The sequence below is a fragment of the Macrobrachium nipponense genome, chromosome 27 (assembly GCF_015104395.2).
Source record: "Macrobrachium nipponense isolate FS-2020 chromosome 27, ASM1510439v2, whole genome shotgun sequence".
NCBI lineage: Eukaryota > Metazoa > Arthropoda > Malacostraca > Decapoda > Palaemonidae > Macrobrachium > Macrobrachium nipponense.
In genome coordinates, this window is record NC_087216.1 from 10,750,760 (window position 1) to 10,771,449 (window position 20,690).

The 20,690-nt window shown below is 40.1% G+C and overlaps 1 protein-coding gene across 1 annotated transcript in view; it reads left to right on the top strand.

Moving 5' to 3' along the window:
- The window catches only part of LOC135200823 (protein O-mannosyl-transferase 2-like), a 43,780-nt gene that overhangs the window by 4,914 nt on the left and 18,176 nt on the right, over positions 1–20,690 (top strand). The window contains 10 exon segments of the mRNA XM_064229497.1: positions 2,080–2,181; positions 4,644–4,657; positions 4,660–4,727; positions 4,819–4,923; positions 6,150–6,258; positions 6,428–6,536; positions 6,810–6,969; positions 14,135–14,241; positions 14,881–14,963; positions 16,429–16,576. Of these exon segments, the coding sequence (XP_064085567.1) occupies positions 2,080–2,181; positions 4,644–4,657; positions 4,660–4,727; positions 4,819–4,923; positions 6,150–6,258; positions 6,428–6,536; positions 6,810–6,969; positions 14,135–14,241; positions 14,881–14,963; positions 16,429–16,576 (1,005 nt within the window).

Sequence of the window (20,690 nt, forward strand, 5' to 3'; positions counted from 1 at the left end):
TTCGAACAATCCTAAAAATTGATTCATAGTAGTACAACTATGAGGTTTTCCTCCTGTTACACTTTTCAAACCATTTTATTGATAGTAATTTCAGTTTCAGTACTGAATTACCTTACAGGTCCAGCATTTGAAGATAGAGATCAACAAAAGATAAATTTGGGTACTCGTGGAAAAACAGTACAGTTGTTGGAAAGTTTCAAAAGTTGGCAGGAGTGTCATCTTGAAGTGCCGTGAAAAAAAGCTTGGAGGCAAAAGTAAAAAAATATAGTTTTATATCCAGAATCAATAAGCTGTTTGAGAGCAATTTGATATCAGAATTTCAACAAAGGCTTATTTTTTGCATATTGCAGAGTATTGTTATAATTTTAGGGGCTACAGTCATTGTGCCAAGTGCTAGGAACAACAAAGGCCAAGAAGGCGGCCCATGTAGGACACCAAATATCATAAATTTAATCTTATTAAAAGCACCACAGCGTGTCACCTGAACTATAAATGAGATGAGATAATGTCTTTCAATACCCAAAAGTGTCAATGAAAACCATGTTATTGTAAGCAGGTGGAGTACAGCACTTAGTCAATTGTGAACAACTTTGGATTTTGTACATTGCAGAATTTTTTGTTAGATGTAGCCAGATCTACATGGTATCATGAGTACCAGCTTCTTATTGGCAGTATACTGGGTGTGAGTAGTTGGTCCTTAAATTTAAAGTGTGCAATGTCAGTTTGTGAACTCCCTCAGAACTTTCCAGAGCAATGTACAGTATAATAAAACAATTAACCTCAAAGTTTGACCTGTTAGTTTACTTGAAGACAAAAATTTATAGCCTGTATGATAAGTACACAGTATAATTGTAATCACTCTTTTTCCCTTATGAAAATCTGCTCAGGTTTCAGTTGAAAGATTACCATTCATGTTGAAATTTGAAGACCCTGAGTGATCAGTGTACAGAGGTCTTTTTAATGCTGGGCCATGTAAGTCTAAAATTTAATGTTCTAAGTTGAATTGAATACTGTACTACACTTTTAACCAATCAGTGAAGTAACTTATGCAAAGAAGGGGAAAGGTGCCTAGCAATTATTCAGTTTAATTTTGCTAGCTTCCTATTCTGTATTATACTCAAATACAAAATACATTGCCTTTGGGCTTTCAAGTGTTTTATAATAAAGTACATTATTTTATATCACTAAAATGGTGTAATATAAAAGTAACCTGTTTAAGTGCTTTTGCTTAATTTAATTGTAGGCATCCTTCCACAAACTGAAGCTAAATGTACACATCATGAGCTGGCCAAGATTTTAATCTTGACCATTAATTTCCTTTTTAGTAAAGTCAAATTTCTGGTTGTGAATATACAGTATTAGAAATATTGGGTAGTGTGCAAGTAACAAATGGATAAGCCCTCTTGAGATAAATGACATGCATTGTTATGTGATCGTGAATTGCTGTGCTTTCACTTTCAGCCTGATACGTATATGGGAACTTAACGTTGCGGATAGATGAAAATAGTAGTGATTATGGTCTAAAGTTCACTAAAGAAAAAATTAATGGGTTACTGTATAGCGTATTACAGAAAGATTTTCTTTTTTCGAGTGAATAGGCATGGTAGAATAGTTAACATCTTGTCCGTCAAAATTTAGACGAGAGGATTGGAGACTTCAGTAATAGCCAAGGTTGGTTGAGTTTTCTGTGAGAAAAGGATGGAGAAAAATTTTACCAATACTACTGTATATTGTGTGTGATCTTTTTGTATTGAGACATAACTTATAGCATGCTATGTCAGGTTTGGGGTACAGAACTTTGTCAGTCACCACTGACTTTTGGATTTAATCCTGAGCTTAATTTGGAGGGTTTGGTCACCAAATCTGGATTACTTTAATGGGGTAGGGTTTCTTGTTAATCAGTGTATTTTTTTTGAATTTGCAATCTTCCCAGTTGTCGAATACCACAGCACATTATATGTACATAGTATAAATAAATATATATACGTATATACGTATGTATATATATATAGTATATAATTTTTTTTTTTTTTTGAGGTAGCACTCCTATCTCTGTATTTATAAGTTCTTTCCTTTCAGACAATGTGACTCTCCAGCAGTATGGTGGGCAGTATTCGGAGTGATCTGCATTTTGACGGCAGTTACAAGATTCTACAAAGTATCAGAACCAGAACATGTTGTGTAAGTAGTAAAGTACTATATTTGATGAAGTGACATATGTGTGGATTTCTTGGGGGTTTGTAACATTTAAGGGATATTTTGGTGGTGATTGTATTAAATTGTCAGTAGTACAGGCGTAACACTTGTGGTTGAATTAGTTCTATACGCCATGGGTAAAAAAATGTTATCCTTAGGAATCAAAGAATAGTACTATAGTGAACTTCCAGAGAACTAGATCGTATCTCAACTTTTTACATGTACAACAAATTTCCAAAAGTGATTAGAATAAGGAAGAGTACATATTGATTTAGTTTAGGCAAGTTGGAAAAGTCTGTCCTTGAAGGAGTTGCTAAGAAAGAAACTTAAAACTGAAAAATGTACTTTTAGCAGGATTAATTTTGTAACTTTTCTCTTCTTTTTAGCAGTTAGTTGTGCCATTTTGGGAAACAGTACCTGTAACATGAATGCTTGCACTGATTTTGCAGTCTGGAAGTTGCATGTCTAAAGTTAGGTAAAGTGTGGTTGCATGAAGGTGTTAGGCAAATGTCAGTCGCCAGTTTTGCAAGATATGTTATGGCTGGGTTAATAAGGTGAGCAGAGTTGCATGTACTAATGCTTTGCAATGTGGGATGTATTTCATAGAGCACATTTACATTACAGTATGTGTTTTACATTGATAAAAGTTATAATAACCTCTTATTTTTAAACTGGATAAACAAAGCAAGTTGGCAAGAGAAGTAAAAGTGACTTTCCATTGGAAAGAAAGAAGTGAAAGTAATAGTAAATATTGGTCAGCCTAAAAATCCTTTGTGCTAGCTTGCTTTTGTAGTGGAAGTTCTGTATAGTAATGTCACATATTCATGATCAAAGAATCCAAGAAGTGTGAAATTCATTTCTCTTTTGAGTAGTATATGTTATTTTGTAAGAGTGAAGAAATCCATGCAGCCTTGGAGACAAAATTGTACCTTGTGAGAATCGGCTATATTCAGAGGGAAGCTTGTCATTGTTGGGCAGTCACTGAGACAAGGGGTGGGGGGAAGTGGGAGTGGAGTTGATAACTGGTTACCTGAGGCAGAAGATGTTCACTTTCACTTCAGCTTTCCTGCCAACCACAGTTGACTAGAACCCTTTTATAATGAACTTAGGGATAAGGTCTTTATAATTTCAGTTTTTCTAGCTATTTGTTAATGTTAATATTGTAATTCTGACTTGTGAAAAAAAATGCAGTGCCTTTTTAGAAAGTTTGCATGATTTTTGCAACTCATGCCTGTCATGGTGTAGTGAAAATCTCCCTTGTGGTTGATACAGAGATAGAAACTGGTTTACTACTCACTGGTAGAAGGGATTTCTCTTCATTTTAGATTTGCAGGGTATGTTATGCATTACTAATATATTTTTTTACAAGAGTTTTGACGTAGATGGAGAGTTTTAAGCCAATATTCTACTGGTTTATCAAAATCCCACTGTTCTGATTGATTGATTTTCATGTTATGTACTCGTAAATGAAATACTCTTGTAATTTTTGTATGGTATTAATGAATGCTGCTCTCGATAACTCTAGAGGATTTTCCAGGTCTCCCACTTCTCAGTTCACTCTTTAGTGCAAAGGGTTGCTGGTGTGAAATTTAGACCTTCCATAATAAAGCTAAATGTAAGTTTTCTCCATAATGCTCAAGCACCATTGGTTTTTATCTTGAGCATGAAATTTATTCAAGTGTGTCATCTCAAATCCAACATTTTGGTTGCGGAAATTTTGTATTCGTGCTATCATGAATTTACTGTAAGCTTGATTATTCTTTTGTACCGTTTAAAATATTTTATTTACAAAATAATGATTAATATGAGTACAGCAAAAGAGCAACATGTCACATGTACAATGTAGTCTGCTAATAATCATGAAAATTACTCTTAATAGTACACAGTATTCCCAAAGCTCTATCTCCCTCTCGCTCTCCTCTCTCTCTCTCTCTCTCTCTCTCTCTCTCTCCTCTCTCTCTCTCTATCTCTCTCCTCGTCTCTTCTCTCTGCTCTACTCTCTCTCTGTGTGTGTGTGCGTGTGTGTGTGTGCATGTGTAAAGGCAAGAGAATAATAGGCAGACATCTGATGAAATTAGTATGACTATTTCAGTTTCTTCTCCCATATGAATTGTGTTTGTTGACCTAATTTGAGTTTAGACAGGTAAAATATGTTTCTATAATTTGTAAGAGATTTAAAGCTTTTCCAGGCCTTTTTGTACTTTTCAGTGTTTTTAACCACCAGTTTCTTGACATACACATACAGTTTTGTTACTATGGAATTGATGACAAATGAAAAATTTTCCTTGCGAAAGCACTTGGGGAAAAATTGCATTAGTTGGTGGTAACATTTGGTCCTCCAGAAAATGCAGATCATTGGCTTGAGACAGTTTTTATAGGTTGAGCTAGTGATGCGAGGATTGTGATATCTTCCGTGTGGTTAAGTGACTCTCGCTCTCTTTTTCCAGATGGGATGAAACACATTTGGAAGTTTTGGAAGTTGGTACATAAATAGAACTTTCTTTTTTGATGTTCACCCTCCGCTTGGAAAGGTAGGTCGATTTCATTTTGAATGAAAATCAAGTATTGTAGTACTTTGGAAAGATGAGAACACTCTGTGCCTAATTCCTTTCTTTCTACCAGATGTTGATCGGAGCTTTTGGTTACTTGACTGGGTACGATGGAACTTTCCCATTCATCAAACCTGGAGATTCATATGAAGGAGTTAACTACCTTGGCATGAGAGTAGTAAGTATCATTATTTATACAAGATTTGTTGTATGTATTACCTCTGCAATGTTACACATCCTCATGGAGCATTATCATTACTCAAAAAAGATTTTACGTATTTATGTGATAGTATTACCTTGCTGATGTTACACCCAGAAAACTTTAGAATGTTTATTAAGACAATTTTATACAATTTTTCTTGCTCCAGGCTTTCTCTGTGGCTGTATCTAGTCCACTTGAATTTTAAAAAGATTGTGCATTATCAGTTGCTCATTGAGTTTGCATAGCAACTTAAGGATAATTTTATATTTGTTTTTATTTTAGTTTTTAGCTTGCCAAGGCAGGTTATTTATATGTTAAAGTTACAAGTTTTGATTGTCTCTTGGTTTAATTCCTGGCCTGCTAATCCTCAAAGCTCTTGTAGTTTGGTGAATTTTATTTTTACTGTACGTACTCCTTTGAGGGAGTATGAGTCGGATTCTGCTTTAAGTCTCAGTAGGTGGAAGCAAATAGGAAAATTGAATTCAAAATTTGATAGTGTAAAGAAGAAAATGTAAAATGGGTCTTTTTATGTTTTAATCTTAATTTTAGAAATTTCCATGAAAGTTGATTTGGAAGTGGCTAATATTGGGCCATCCAGAATCTCACAAGAGATATAGGCATGGTTATGCTATATAGTAGTCTGTTTAATAAGGAGATATTTTAGTTAAGGTTTAGTTTTATAGAGATGATAAAGTGGTTGTTTTGAAATTTGAGTTTCATGCTGTACCATGTGAAGAGATGTTTGAATTATTATTAGGTGGTTTAGATAGACTGCTGAGTTAAAATCTGTAGGTCTTGCTCGGGGAAGGTTTACTTTTAAAGACAGGCAATAATGAGTATGGTGTGCAAGGGAGAACTTGATAATTAAGCAAAGATGATATAGAAATTAGGCATTGCTGCTGCTTGAAATTATTGAGTCAAGAGATTTGGTTTTTTTTTTTTTTTTTTTCCAGGAGTTGAATGAAGAATAATGGATTTAATGTTTTGTTGTATACAAAGTTAGAAAACACAATATGTGGTACTATTTTCATTGATCAGCATTATAAATCTTACTTAATACCTACTTGGTGTTTGGGGGTTGGGAGATAGGTGGGTGCATTTCTAAGGTTCTGTATTTCTGCTAATGTTAGTATAAAATTCGCTATGTAAAGTATTTTCTGTTGTTGCCTATTTATGACTTACTGCCTTTTTGTATTTCTCAGTGTTGCACAGCAATGGGGGCTTGTTTGGTGCCCTTTGCTTTCATCATTGTTTGGGAAATGACATTCTCACTGCCTGCTGCAACTCTTGGCTCATCTCTCATATTATTTGGTAAATATCATTACCGTAATTAATTCCCAGTTTAGTTATTGTACTGATAACTTATTTTGAAGTATTTATATTTTCTTTTTTGAAATACCTGTATGAACATTGATTTGATATCGATATGCATGATAAATTAGATTTCACCAGTAACTAACCATATAAAATATGTCTACAGATATTGGACTTTTGACACTAAATCAGTACATTCTCTTGGATCCCATCCTTTTATTCTTCATAATGGGATCTGTGGTTGGCATGGTGAAGTTCCATGCTCAGCGCCATAGGTAAGCATATATTTTTTTATATGCTAGTGGGCATTCTAAAACAACTGACTATACATTGTGTTTGTCCTTTATCACCGGTGTTTTATCAGTTATTTCATCTCTTGAGTTAGTTTCAACATTAGGATAAAGAAGTTTTTAAGTCAATCCTTAATCATCTCTTAAAAATGGGAAACTTGGATTTTTTTATATTTTAATTTTCATTTTAGTACATGCGTAAGTCTGTCAATAGCTGAGAAATAAGTGTGGCACTTTATTTTTTCCTTCAATTTGTAGGCCCTTCACTGGACCCTGGTGGCTCTGGCTGACATTCACTGGCATCATGCTTTCTGGATCTGTCTCTGTGAAATTTGTTGGCCTGTTTGTTGTTGTTTATGTTGGTTTACACACCATCAAAGACCTTTGGGATCTTTATGGAGACCTCAACAACTCCTTGGTGAGTTTAGTACTACTGTACTGGGTTTCAGGTTTTTTAAACATTATAATTTAGATAACCTAGGATAGGAATTTCAAAGTTTTCTCCATAATTGTTCCTCACCATAAATATTTGCATTTGTAAAAAACTTAAATCATTGCCCATGCATGACTAACAGCCACATGATTTCAGGCTTACAAGGACTTTTCATTTGGGATAACGTGTACCCAAGTGATTGCTTCTGTTTTCGAATTGTTTGAAAAATATTGCACTTCATTAATTTATTTATGCAGTAAATATAGTACGTACACTTGTTTTACTTTAATTTTGTTTCATTGCTCTCTTTTTTTAGTTGTAAGTTCTGGTTAAGTCCAATTTATTTTATATTTTGCTCATATTTTAATTTTCTGATTATTTTTTTATATAAATCTGATAAGATTTTTTTTTAAATTATAAACCTTGTGGGAATGGGTTAATGCAAAACATTTTGTTCATGAAACTTACCTGTCAGATATATATATAGCTGTATTTTCTGAAGTCAGACAGAATTTTAAAAACTTCCGACACACGCAGTGGTCGGCCAGGTGGTTAGTACCCATTCCCGCCGCTGGGAGGCGGGTATCAGGAACCATTCCCATTCTCTATTCATAATTTTCTGTCGCGGTGCTGGAAACAAAACTGTTTCCAGTACCTCCGTCTTAGATTTTGGAACTTCATTGCCGCTAAGTATCCTAATTGTCTTTTAATTTATTTACTTGGATTTGTGGCTAGGCATACGCTATCTTAAATTGATTTGAATTTGATTCATTTTTGCATAAGATATCTGAATCTAGTTAGGCTAGTTTCAGAGGGTGTTGTCTGCAAAGATAGGGTGTGGCTACCGAAAGCTTCGGTAGATCCGCACTTGGTATGACGAGGGGTATGAGTCTTGCTTCTTTGTTGAGATTTATGTAAGGAGTGTGAGACTTTGTCTAATTCTGTAAGGAAGACGTATGATTCGTCATGTACGCAATTAATCAGTAAAACATGTCTTATTCCGTAAGGAAAACGTATGATTCTATGTACGGCAATTAATCAGTAAACAAAAGTCAGGGTAGTGAACCTGCTAACCTTCCTGTAGATTTTTTTTTTGCCTAACCCTGTAGTATGGCTTACGGGTTATGAATATGTCTGCGAAAGGTGATCGCTCTCCTTCATTGTTGTGAAGAGTGCTACTTCTGTTATTGTTTCTCATAACCCTGTAATGTTGCCTTCGGGCCCTAAACAGTGTCTGTAGAGGTTATTGCCCTTTCTCTAATACTCTTTCGATTCGTATCTTAGAATCGAAAGTGCTTGCTTTAGAGAGCAATAGTGAAGTGGCTAAGTGCAGTGAACAGTGCCCCGCCCTTGTGTAGTGGAGGGTGCGTCAGATCGGCCTTATTTCGCCTCTAGGCCGGGACCTCTGCTTGACTCCCAGGACCCGGGGGAGGGGAGAGCATGTCGAAAGCCGAAGGAGGGTTACGAGAAACCCCCACCGATCTGGCGTGCCTTCGGCAGTTTATGATGAAATCCCCAGACTGCCTAAAGTGCGTGCACGTGCACGAATCCTGAAGGATTGCTTCTCGTCTCCGAAGCGTCCTCAGCGAGGGGTTGGAGCTTTCGGAAGGACTCTCGCGCCCTCTAAATAGAAGCTTTATAGAAGAGGACGCTTCACGTCCTCTCTCGTTATGCGTTCCAGTGAGAAGTAAGAAGGCGAACGTCGCCTGATCACGTGTACGTCTTTCCACCGAGAAATATGAAAAAGAAGTCTTAGTAGCAGGATGCTTTTGAGAGCGGACGTCCGAGCTTTGTTACTGTGAGAATAAGAAGGCGTTCCTCGCCCCATCGTATTCTCACACGATCAACCTTTCACCTGAGACTGTTTCGTGCAGTCGGATTTCTCTCAGAGATGTATCTCGCTTGTTTTAACGCCTGTCAGGAGCGTGACGCTTTTCTGCACGCTTCTTTTGACGCTCGGCTTGGACGGGACGTTCGGATGGACGCCAGGCGCGCCGGGTGCACGCCAAGCGCGCACCAGTGGACGCCGGCCGCACGCCAGTGGATACCGAGCGCGCGCGCCAGTGGACGCCGAGCGTGCTCGCTGCTCGCCAGTGACGCCGAGCGCGCGCGCCAGCGCACGCCAGGTGTGTCGCCTGGCTGAACGTTTCTGTTGAACTCTTCAAGCTCTTGTTTACGATTTGGGCCTCAAGAATTTTTACCTCTACCTTCGGTGATACCTTATACCTCACATGCAAAGAATGTGAAGTAAGCAGTGCTTCGGAGGAAGCGTTAAAGTGAACAGACAACTTCGTCTTCGAAACCCAGCTAGACCTCGGGTTTCGTGAATTCAAGAGGTCTCTGTCAATATTATATTGCTTTTCGCAAACGGTGGATGGAGTTAAGGAAAGCTCAAGGGAAGATCTCGTTTTCTCTACCGCAGTCAAGACTTTGCGATAAGGCAGTTACAGGTTATGTAAAGGCTCGATGCCTCCTGCACGTCAGGATTCTCGGCAACGTTCAGTAGGATTCTTGCAAAGGCACTCATCAAAAGGACGCTCTTCAGGAAGCGCAGACATGACTTACTTTGGGCCATACCGCCTAATAAATTTTAAGCTTTAGCAGGCATTAGTTGTGATACGGGAGAGGAAGCTGGTTGGAGAGTTTCTTCCTCTTCCCAGGATAATTTTGCAAGCTTTTAGCCCATTCTGAAAGGGTTTTTCAGATGATAGATTTTGTTAGTTTCTAGTCGGGACTACGCTGCCGAATTGAACATCGTCGTTCTACCTGCCGTAAGCCCAGTCTCTTAACAGGATTCTTGCCCCTTCCTCGTTTGAGACGGGAATTGGAAAAATAAAATGCTCGACTTCCTGGATTACGTTTGTCAATTCAGTGACTTTCCCCCATTGACAATATACTATCGTTTTGTCAAGTAAGTGGGTATCCCCTCATTGACAAAATATCTCTTTGGCCCGTAAATGGGTTAGTGCCTCATTGACAAACAAAAATCTCTTTAACTTGATATTGCGTAAGCGAATAAGCTCTTATTGACAAGATTCGGAAGAGCTCTCATTCGTCATTCGCAGACTCGTACAAGAAATAGACTTGTAGACTACGTCAATGAACGTTTATGTCCAATAACATAAGAAGCTTGAGCTGACTGCTTCGATTCTCTTAAGTTTTGTTCATGAAACTTGCCTGTCAGATGTTATGTAGCTGTATTTCCGAATTCAGCTATATATCTTACTGCCCAGGTAAGTATGAACCCAAACTTTTTATTGATTGATATAATTTCATATTTTGCCTTGCGTTATTTTATTTCTGGTTGGTTCAAGTCATATACGCTTGCTGTAGTTACCTCTTCGGATGGCAACCGAGAGGTCTATTGTCTATTTTAAGGACATTTAATCGTTACTCCCTGCAGCCTTCCAGGAGTTTCCGATTTATCTTTTACCGTTGTATGGTAGTGTTCTGACGACACAAACGCATCTATATATTTAGCGTTTTCTGTTTCGCTTAAATATACCAGCTTGAGAGGTCTTTCTGCTCAAAAAATAACGGACCTATTTCTTCGTAGAATAGGGTAGCTGCAACCCAGACATAAAGTTAAGAAAGACGACTTCGTAAGCTGCTGCTGCTGCTGTCACGCTGTGTCTGTCCTCCAGTCCAACCGAGCCAGTAACAGATCGTGAGCCGTCATGCACGGTAGGTTACGTCTCTCTCTTCTGCGGGATTGACTGACTAACCGTATCTCTGCGCTGGCGGTTACGTCTCTCCTGCGGGATTGACTGACTAACTGTATCTCTGTCCCTACAATCACGGACTTTAGCCTAAGATTGAGGGGTTTTTCTTACGTGAATGAATAAACGTTGCATTCGTTTTGCCTTACTATGTTCAGCAGAGTTATCTCTTTAATCCTTTCGGTGCTCGTTACCGCACGGTATAGAACGACGAGTTCTACCGCAACATTGCACTTTTATATGCTCTCCTGCTTAGGCAAAGCGCAGCCTTATTAGGGAAGTAAGCATACTCGGGGAGGGAATGGATGAGCTTGCTGGGGACCATTTCCTTCCTGAAGAAGTTTGTTTCCCCACCGAATAGACTGCAATTCAGACCACAGTTTTTTCCTACCGGGAAACTGAAATATTATTCAAGATCTGGGTAATGATTCTGAACATCTCTCAGTGCGTCTATCACATGAGGTGATAGAAAGAAGGTGCCGACATCTGGATAGGGTTTTCAGATGTCCTGGATCTTAATCTGAAAGAAGTAAAAGCGATTCGGTAGTCCCTCCAGTCCTCGAAACGAGTTTTTGGGAACCATGGTCCAGATCAACTCTGATATTCCACAGCTCTCTCATATCTTAAGAAGTATCTCTCTCGGTCCCTGTTCAGTTTTTACGAGAAAGAGCCTATTATAACAACAGGCGTAGAATGTAACGATCCTCTAGAGGTTCGTTACAGGATTGCAAAAGTCATACGAATCGTCTCGATCGACGGGCAGCAACTATTGACTTCCGAGTGGAATCTTTCTTGAGAAGTAAGTTTGAGAGTTGTGGAGACTTTAGGGACGCCCTTTCATTCTTCTCTTCGATATGTTGAGGACGAAGAGGTCTTCTTCTTCTCTGCTCCCTTATTCTCGATCCGGGATCGTACCATTAAACGCCATCCTATGATATTGAACGGGGATGGATGTTTAGTCTCTTTTCCCCTTTTTCAGTCGCTTAGGAAATGTAATAAGAGGATTTATGACGTCACAGGGAGCGACAATGACGCTGATCGCCCCATGTTGGCCTTCAGGATCCTGATTCACAGAGGTCACATACTTCCTAGTTCACTTTCCAAGGACCTTTTCCGAGAGTCGGTCTACTCTAACTCGAAAGGTACCTATAACCTATCCCGCTCTGAGTCTGACTACGTTTTCAGGCTATCGAGATGTTGACAGGAATAAGATTACCGTCTTTCCATTTCCGCCTGAAGAATGGGATAAGCTGGGCAGTCACAACTATTAAAGAATACGCAAATATGTTGTTGAGGCCTTTGGGCTCAGAGATTTGCGTCTGTCAAACAACAAAGCCCTTCACGATCTTTGAGTTCTGTGGAATCTCGAATCTCGCTCACCATCTACTTTTTGTCTCACCTGTTTTCTCGGAGTCAGACACTCGTGCGAGATCAGGTGACATGTAGTAGCCCTGAGTTTCTTGTTGACGAAGTCGGTTGCGTTTATACACCCCCGATGATCGTGTAACATGAGACCAGGTTGGACTGTCAGGCATTCTTCCTTCGGGACTGAATCGCCTTTTTGCTCCTCGCTCCTTTTTCCCTGGCACCAGAAGCTCGAGTCAGGAGTTGATTCGCTGACGACGTTGGGTTGCGTTGATACACCCCCAAGGTTTGCTTAGATTGAATCGCCCAGGCAGTCCAGACACTCATCCTTCAGCGAAGAATAGTGCCTTATGGTCTTCAGGGTAACAGCCTTGCTGTCCTTGATTCGTCTGACTTGGTCAACTGGTCGGTCACTTGACTTTAGTACAGACGGACTGACTGTGCATGTCCAGATCGAAGCTTCAATATGGAACTTAGATGTAGTCTGAAGTCTTGATGTCAAAGCATTCGAACCTCTCCTACCTGTTAACTTCTTGCATGTGATCAGGAAGGCCTTCTTCTAACCACCCTAGATACGACAAAGAGGTTAGTGAGATTTTAAGCCATCGTCACAAGTTTTGGCTTTAGAGAACACACAAGGCGTGTGCTCTCTAAGCCTTCCGTTGTGGCCTAAGAATGGAAACCCGTTTTGTCGCCTTGGGCCAGGAGCTTGGAAGCAAGGATGGCACAAGTTAGTGGCAGGAGCCAGAGAGTGTCCTGTGCCCTGTCGGGGTCTCAAGTTTTATCTACATAAAACTCAAGAAAGTCGAAGTCATTCGGGCAATCTGCAGTCGGTTCCAAAAAGACCAGACTTGCCCATATCGAAGAACACCCTGGCTTTAGTGTTTTAAGGAGTTCTTTCAAAAATGCTCCTTCCATTCATTGTATTTGCACAAAGATTTGAAAATCTTTATCTGAATGCTCACGAGGTGAGGGCGCGGCCTCGGAAGCATTTTCAACCGAGCATGGCACTCAGCAACATCCTGAGTACCATGTTTTAGCGAAGCAACTCTGTGTTCACTTCACACTCCCTGCGAGATGTGAAGATGGCATATGAGATCTGCTGCTCGCTAGGGCCATACGTGTCTGCAGACACTGTCTTGGGGGCAAGAAGTACCACTCATCCTATCCTGTAGAAAATGGTTAGGAAGAGTTCTTAATTTAGTTGTTGAGTCGCCGACAACGGCGACTTATTAACTCTTAAGCCTTAGTTAACACACCTTAAACTTTGGCTAGGTTGGTCAGTGGTGATATATATATTTATATATATATTTTATTTTACTTCTTAGCCCTCATGGTATGGTCAATAATTGGTCTAGTCACGTCGTGGTCTCGCCACCCCTGTTGACAGATCATCTGGAGTGCACCAAGCTATATAGGTCTCTACCTCGCCCTGGCAACTCTAGTAGCACAAGCAGACTTACGTGGCAGTAACCACGAAGCCAGCTATGCTAACAGGTGGAACCAAGATGTAAATCATCTGCATATATATGTTTCCCAAAATCCTTCTATTCTGTCCCTTCCCACCTCCAAAGGTGGGATTCAGCTATATATATATCTGACAGGTAGTTTCATGAACAAAATGATATTATGATACAATAAAGTTTGTTCATACTTACCTGGCAGATAATATATAATCAAGTACCCACCCACCTCCCCTCAGGGACAGTGGAAATAAAAATTATGAATAGAAAATGGGAATGGTTCCTGATACCCGCCTCCCAGCGGCGGGAATGGGTACTAACCACCTGGCCGACCACTGCGTGTGTCGGAAGTTTTTAAAATTCTGTCGGACTTCAGAAAATACAGCTATATATATATCTGCCAGGTAAGTATGAACAAACTTTATTGTATCATAACAATATCATTTTTAAGATAATGTATGTCCTAACTCCAATGCTTAAGTAATTTTTTGTATATAGTCAGGTAGTTTTTACACTGTATTTTATTTAACCTAGCCAATAAACTAGTAAATAATTTGAATATAAAAGATTTTCCAGGATCATCAAATTATGGTTTCTTTACAGAGATATGTCGCACAGCATTTCATGGCGCGTGCACTTGGTCTGATTGTTCTTCCAATAGTGCTGTATTGTGTATATTTCTACATTCATCTTACTGTTTTGTGTAAGAGGTAAGATTCACAAGAAACATAAACCATTGAAGTAATGGTTTTCAGTCTTAAAATTTCTCTAATGCATTTGGTCCATGGATATTTGATGAATAGCCTACATTATTCATTCATCATGACACAGTAGTAGAATACTGAATTCAAAATGGCACAAACTATTTTTTTATGTGGTCGTCCAATTAAAAGTCAGTTTAAAAAAAAATTCTTTTAAATGAAAAGTTGGTCAAAAATTCAACATTTTCAATCTTTCCACTTGTTTAATTTTTACATTTAGCAATTTATAGAATATCTTGTAAATTCATTTACAACTGATCTGTCAGGCCAGCCTTTCGAGAGAGGAAAACTTTAATGTTAAATATAAGTGGTTTGGTTAAACTAAACATCAATTCTAATAATGATGTTAGAATTTTGTTAATGCTTAAGCCATAACACCATGTAATGGGTTAAGCATTAACTTCATTCTCCTAACTACAGTGGGTTTGATTCCTATCTGGGAAGACTAATTTTTACACTTGCTTCCTTTTGTACTTAAGGTTTGAAGTTGAAAGTTGAAACTTGTTTGATGCATTTTTGGTATGTAAACATGATAATATTTAGGCAATGTAATAAGCTTAACTAACACTGTCTTTTGATATTTTTCAGTGGTAATGGAGATGGATTCTATAGCTCTGCATTCCAGTCACAGCTAGAAGGAAATTCTTTATACAATGCTAGTATGCCATTAGGTAAGAAATGTGATTTTTGTGGCCTTAACACACAACCTTTGTTGAAGTCCAGGTATGCATGGATGTGTGACAGTTTTTACAGCCATACCTCCTTCATATCATTGTCATCTTGTTTACTTTTGCCTCCTTTGTTTCACTTTGTATACACTTCGTAACTTTTATTATTACTTTTACTCTTTCTGTCTTGCTCTTGTATTTGGCTTTGATACAGCAATACTGTATGTTTACTTGTTGCTCATGTTTTTTAATCTTTATAGAAAGTTTTTTAACAGCATCACTAATAAGTTGCTTTAGACCAGTTTTCTTTGTTGCATTGGAAAACACTTCTTAACTTATGTTCGAGGCATAGAATGTAGAGATGGACAGTAAAACTTAAAACTATGGTTGATAGTGGTCATGATTGAAGTTTTTACCATATACTGTACAGTATCCTCTCACTACCTATTGTCAATAGATCCCTTGGGATGGCAGAAGAAGGCATAAGGTGAATATGAGGGATGTCCTAGTTTAGGTTATGCTAGTCTGCCTCAAATCCAAACCTGACTTCATTTCTTTAGCCTACCCTTTACACCTACAGAAGCAAGAATAGTAGTATAAATGTTGTATAAAAATTTCCAACAATCCAGTTTTGCTTCAAATATACCCAAAACACTGCATTTTAGCAAGCAAACAGTGTGTGTAACTTGAGACCTTTCATTATTATGCTCAGACTATTGGTTCATTAAAATTCAGTACTGCAACACCACTCATGAGTGTTCTATTATGTATACACAAAGGACTGGAATGAACTGTGTGAATATTTTAAAAGTTCAATGCTACATGTACATTAAAAATGAAAAACATATTCCAGTGTATAAGGAAAAAAGAATAATGAAATGCACTTCTTTACTACTGAATTAAGTCCCTGCCTTAATCCATATCCATTATCTGTTTATGTTGTGCATATACTAATATAGTTGTAAACTCAAAACTGATGTAGATATCCCAAACGTTCCCAATGTAGATATCTCAAACGTTCCTTTTCTTGTGGAGTTGCCTTCCAGATGCTCTGGTAATTGAACATTACATTGCAATACTCTATAAAATTGATTGTCGATGTAGTGTAGCTTGCACCTGTTTTATGTAGTAATTAACCCAACACTTGCCAAAGCATAGCTTATATATGCATACACCTTTAAGTCTGTAAAACCAGTAAACAGGGAATTAAACATTATTTAAACGTGCTTTACAGTAAACGGCAGTAAAGTGATTGAAGGATGTTTGTACCTCATTTGCAGTTTGCATTTGTAATTTGTATCATTCATACAGATGCCTATCTCTGTGAATGTGCTGCAGATTTTTAATGTGAATAATATTTGTTGAATAATATTTTTTTGTGTACGTACTGTAAAATCTTTCATATTTTTAATGTAGCTGAGTTTAGCAAACTTTGGCATAACAATTACAAAGTATTTTACTTTACCAGAACTGGCTTATGGCGCTGAAATCACCCTGAAAAATGCACGAACAGGTGGTGGTTATCTTCACTCCCACATTCATCTCTATCCAGAGGGTGTAGGGGCTCGTCAGCAGCAAATTACGACATACTCACATAAAGATTTCAATAACAAATGGTAAGATCTCTTGCTCTTTTTTTATTTTACTTTGTAAGTAATATATACATGAATTTGCTTCCCAGGGCAAATATGTCTCCTTGCTCCAAAAGCAGTAAACTGTAGTACAGGAACTGTTTTTGTGTGGATATTTGTTTCGTTCATATTTTACTACCTGAATTGTTCTTCCTTAGTAGTCAGGAAGCATGACTGGTTTGGTTTATTGGTACTTAGTATTTCATTGGTTGTTTTGAAGTTTTTCATTAATGATGAGCCAGAGACATTACTAAAATGTTCCAATTGTCAGTGTGTACCTCGCATTCCAAGGGCATTTTGCTATGGGCACCACTCAAAATTTTCTAAATACCTACCAGCAAAGCCAAGGGGATTACAGTTTTCCCTTCCGTTTGTTTGCATTTCTCATCCTGTTCATCAGTATGTCGGAAATGCTTAGGTAATCATCACATTACTTAGGTACTTTGAAGGATAAATTGTAGTCCACCTTGTTGCAGAGATATACCATCATGCATATATGGAAGATCAGCAATCCATCAGTGCCTCTGTTCCACTTAACTTGGCATCACAACTAATGCACATTTTAAGGGATTTCAGTTACACTTTGCATAAAGGTAGGCCATTAGTGTACAGATTTCCTTGTATGGAGATCGGCCCTCTGTTTCACATAATTTTTTTCAATCGTACACATTTTAAGGAATTACATTGAAAACTTGGTATTAAGGTAGAACACTGCGCATGATTTCCGTAAAGGGAGATCTGGAAACTAGTGCAGAGAACAGTTTGGGTAGCTTTGCAAACTTGGTGTTAATGTAATGAAGATTTCTGACAATTCTATATCTCTGGGGACAATTCTATATCTCTGGGGTCCATATTGTCCCACTTTTAAAAGGCAATTCCTTCAGTTTGGCTTTACTTTATAGCAAGTTTTTGTTTTTTTTATTTTTTAATTTCATGTTCTTGGGTCATCACATGGAAATAAATAATCAGAGTTGTGCAGTTCTTCCTGGGACAGAATCAATGAAATCCCTAAGTGTACATAGGGAAGCGCAAATTTATTCTTATATACATTTAAGTTTTGTACATGAACTTTCCTGTCAGACATATACTTAGCTTACGTCTCTGACGTCACGACAGAATTCAAAACTCGCGGCTAACGCGACAGGTAGGTCAGGTGATCTACCTTACCCGCCGCTGGGAAGCGGGTGTAAGAACCAACATACCTTTCTTGTCAGATTTTTTCTTGTCGTCGGTGTCGACCACACCTGTTGTCGGTACCTCTTGACAGTTGGATTCTTTGCTCGTTTTCGCCCTGGATTGTTTCTACGGACTTTTGGTGAGTACCCGATCTTTTGGCCTGGCATTTGCGATTTGTGGACAGTTATTGGACTTTTCTTTGGATTTTTCTTGGATTCATGATGTCTGATGTTGATACTAAGAAAACTGCTATGTTTAGAGTTTGTTGTATGACTGAGTGTAAGGTGAGGCTACCGAAAGCTGCGGTAGACCCTCACACGGTATGTTTGAAGTAGAGGGAATGAATGCACCTTTAATAACCCTTGTAATGAATGTGAAAAGCTGAATGAGGATGAATGGAATTTGTCTTCCTACTTGAGGAAGCTTGAAAAGGATAAAAGTTAGGAAAGCTTCTTCCGGAGGGGGGGGGGGAGCAGTAGTAGATCTCGTATTAGCGAGTTGGATGTAGATAATCCTATTTTATTAGAAGTAGCCTCCTATTTGGTTCAGTTTCAGCCCCTGCTCCCTGCACCTAAGACCGAAGATGCGCCTTCGGAAGTGGCCTCCATGAAAGCCACCATTCGCAGTATGGAGAGGAAAATCAAACAATTAGAAGGTAAGAGTGATTCCAATAGTGATTTGTGCAGTGAACCAGTGCAGTGGAGGGTGCGTCTGATCGGCTCCCTAATGCTTCCAGGCCTAGACCTCTTCCAGACTCCCAGTCCCAGTGGAGGAGGGGAAAGGTCGAAAGCCCGCAGGGAGGTTAGGGAGCATGCCCCAAAGGTCAGGCGTCCCCTCGGTAGCTCCTGTTGATCGTTCCCAGGCTACCTTGGATGCTCCAAGAGAGAAATTTTGCGCCAATGCTTCTCGTCTTCGCCTTCTCCTAAACGAGGATGAGCTCTTCGGAAGCCTCGCGCCCTTCGAAGAGAGCCTGGAACGCTCCCTGCGCCCGCCCTTCCAGCCCTGAAGTTTTTTCGGAAGAGCCTGAGGTGGAAGCGAAGAAGCGAATAAGAGATCTCGAGGAGTATCGTTCCCGAGCGGTGAGATCGAGCCTCGTCACCTGTTCACGAGTTTGTGAATTCTCCTGCAAGGGTGTTGGCTAACCTTCAGGCGCAGATTTCGGCTCTGGCTGGCTCTCTTGCGTGTCTTCTCGTCGTAGGAAGGACGTCTCGCTTCCTGTAAAGAAGTCCAGGCTCCCCTCTCCTGACTCTCGCTATTCGACGGAAGCGGCGCGCTCACCTGTGCGTTCGGATTCTCGCAGGAGGCTTTCTGCTTCGGACAAGATCACATCTGCGTCTAAGCGACATTCGCCTGACAGGAACACGGGTTTCTCCTTTCGGACAAGGAGCAAACTGCGCGTAGGAGATCTTCACCCTACAGACGCTCTTCTCGAGACAGGATCGCTCCCATTGACAGGCGGCCAAGAGCCTAGTAGGCGCTACTCGCCTCGTAGCCGCTCCTCGGTTCGCGCCTCCACTCTCCGGTTGACAAGCGCCCTAAATCGGACAGGCGCCCTTCGCTGGACAGGCGTCAAGAGCTTGTTAGGCGCGTTTCGCCTGGCAGGCGCTCTTCTCCCGACTTTCACTCGCCTCGAGTCAGGCGCCGAGAGCCTAGCAGGCGCTTCTCCCCTTGTAGGCGCTCACCTAGTAGGCGCTCGTCGCCAGAGATCCTCTCGCCTCGGTTCAGGCGCCAAGAGCCTGGTAGGCGCTTCTCGTATGGCAGGCGCTGTTCGCCTGGTAGCCGCTCTCCTTTGGATAGGCGCCAAGAGCCTGATAGAAGTTCTTCTTCAAACAGGCGCTCTGCGCCTGACTGCCGCCTTACTCCTGTTAGGCTCCAAGAATCTGGGAAACGCACTCCTCCAGACAAGAAGGATGTTGCAAGTAGACACTTTCCTGAAGCATTGTCTCCAAGACGTATACGTCTTACTTCCTCTAGAGACTCTTTTAAGAATAGTCGCGCCTCTAAGGATCATGAGGGCTCTTCAGCTCAGGAAGAACAGGACCCCTCAGAAGAAGAAGGACCAAAAGACTCCTCTGTTTCCTCCTATAAGAGGCTGACAGAGTTACTCCTGCAAGAGTTTGGAGATATCCTTTCTCCTGTGGCTTCCCTTCTCCTCTTTCGTTATTCTTCGAAGACGTCGAAGGTTTCGTCTTGTGTAAGGATGAAACCTACTGTTTCCATGAAGAAGGCGCTGAGAGGTTTTGGGGAATGGCTCCTTTCTAAGGAAGAGAAAGGGAAGACGGTTTTTTCTTTCCCTCCGTCTAAACTGACTGGCAGATTGGGATTCTGGTACGAATCGGGAGAACCTTTAGGCCTCGCTCTCCCTTCGTCTGCGGACTCGGACTTCTCTTCATTGGTGGATTCTGCTCGTCGTTCCGCCCTCTTGTCCGCCAAGACTACGTGGGGAATGAACGAACTTGACCACTTACTGAAGGGAATGTTTCCGAGTCCTGGAAGTTTTCAACTTCCTTGATTGGTCTTTAGGTATTCTGGCTAATAAGACCCAGACCCCAGATGCTCTGTCTCCTGAAGATCTTAACTGTGTCCTCACTTGCATGGATAAAGCAGTGAGAGACGGATCGAGTGAAGTATCCTCACTGTTTGGAGCTGGAGTGATTAAGAAACGGTCGGTCTACTGTTTTCGTTCTCACGAAGGCAGGTTAGTTGTCACATGCGCAAAGGGCCTCGCTTATGTATGCTCAACTCTCTTCTCTTCTGTTCCCCAAGAAAATTATTCAAGATGTCTCGAGTGCCCTTTCAGCTAAGGCCACTCAGGACATGTTAGCCCAGGCGGGCCAGGAAACCTCGCTCTGTCTTCCAACCAAGGCCAAGAAAGAGACTCCTCTGAGACAGGAGCCCTTCGAGGAGGACCCGCTGTCAGAGG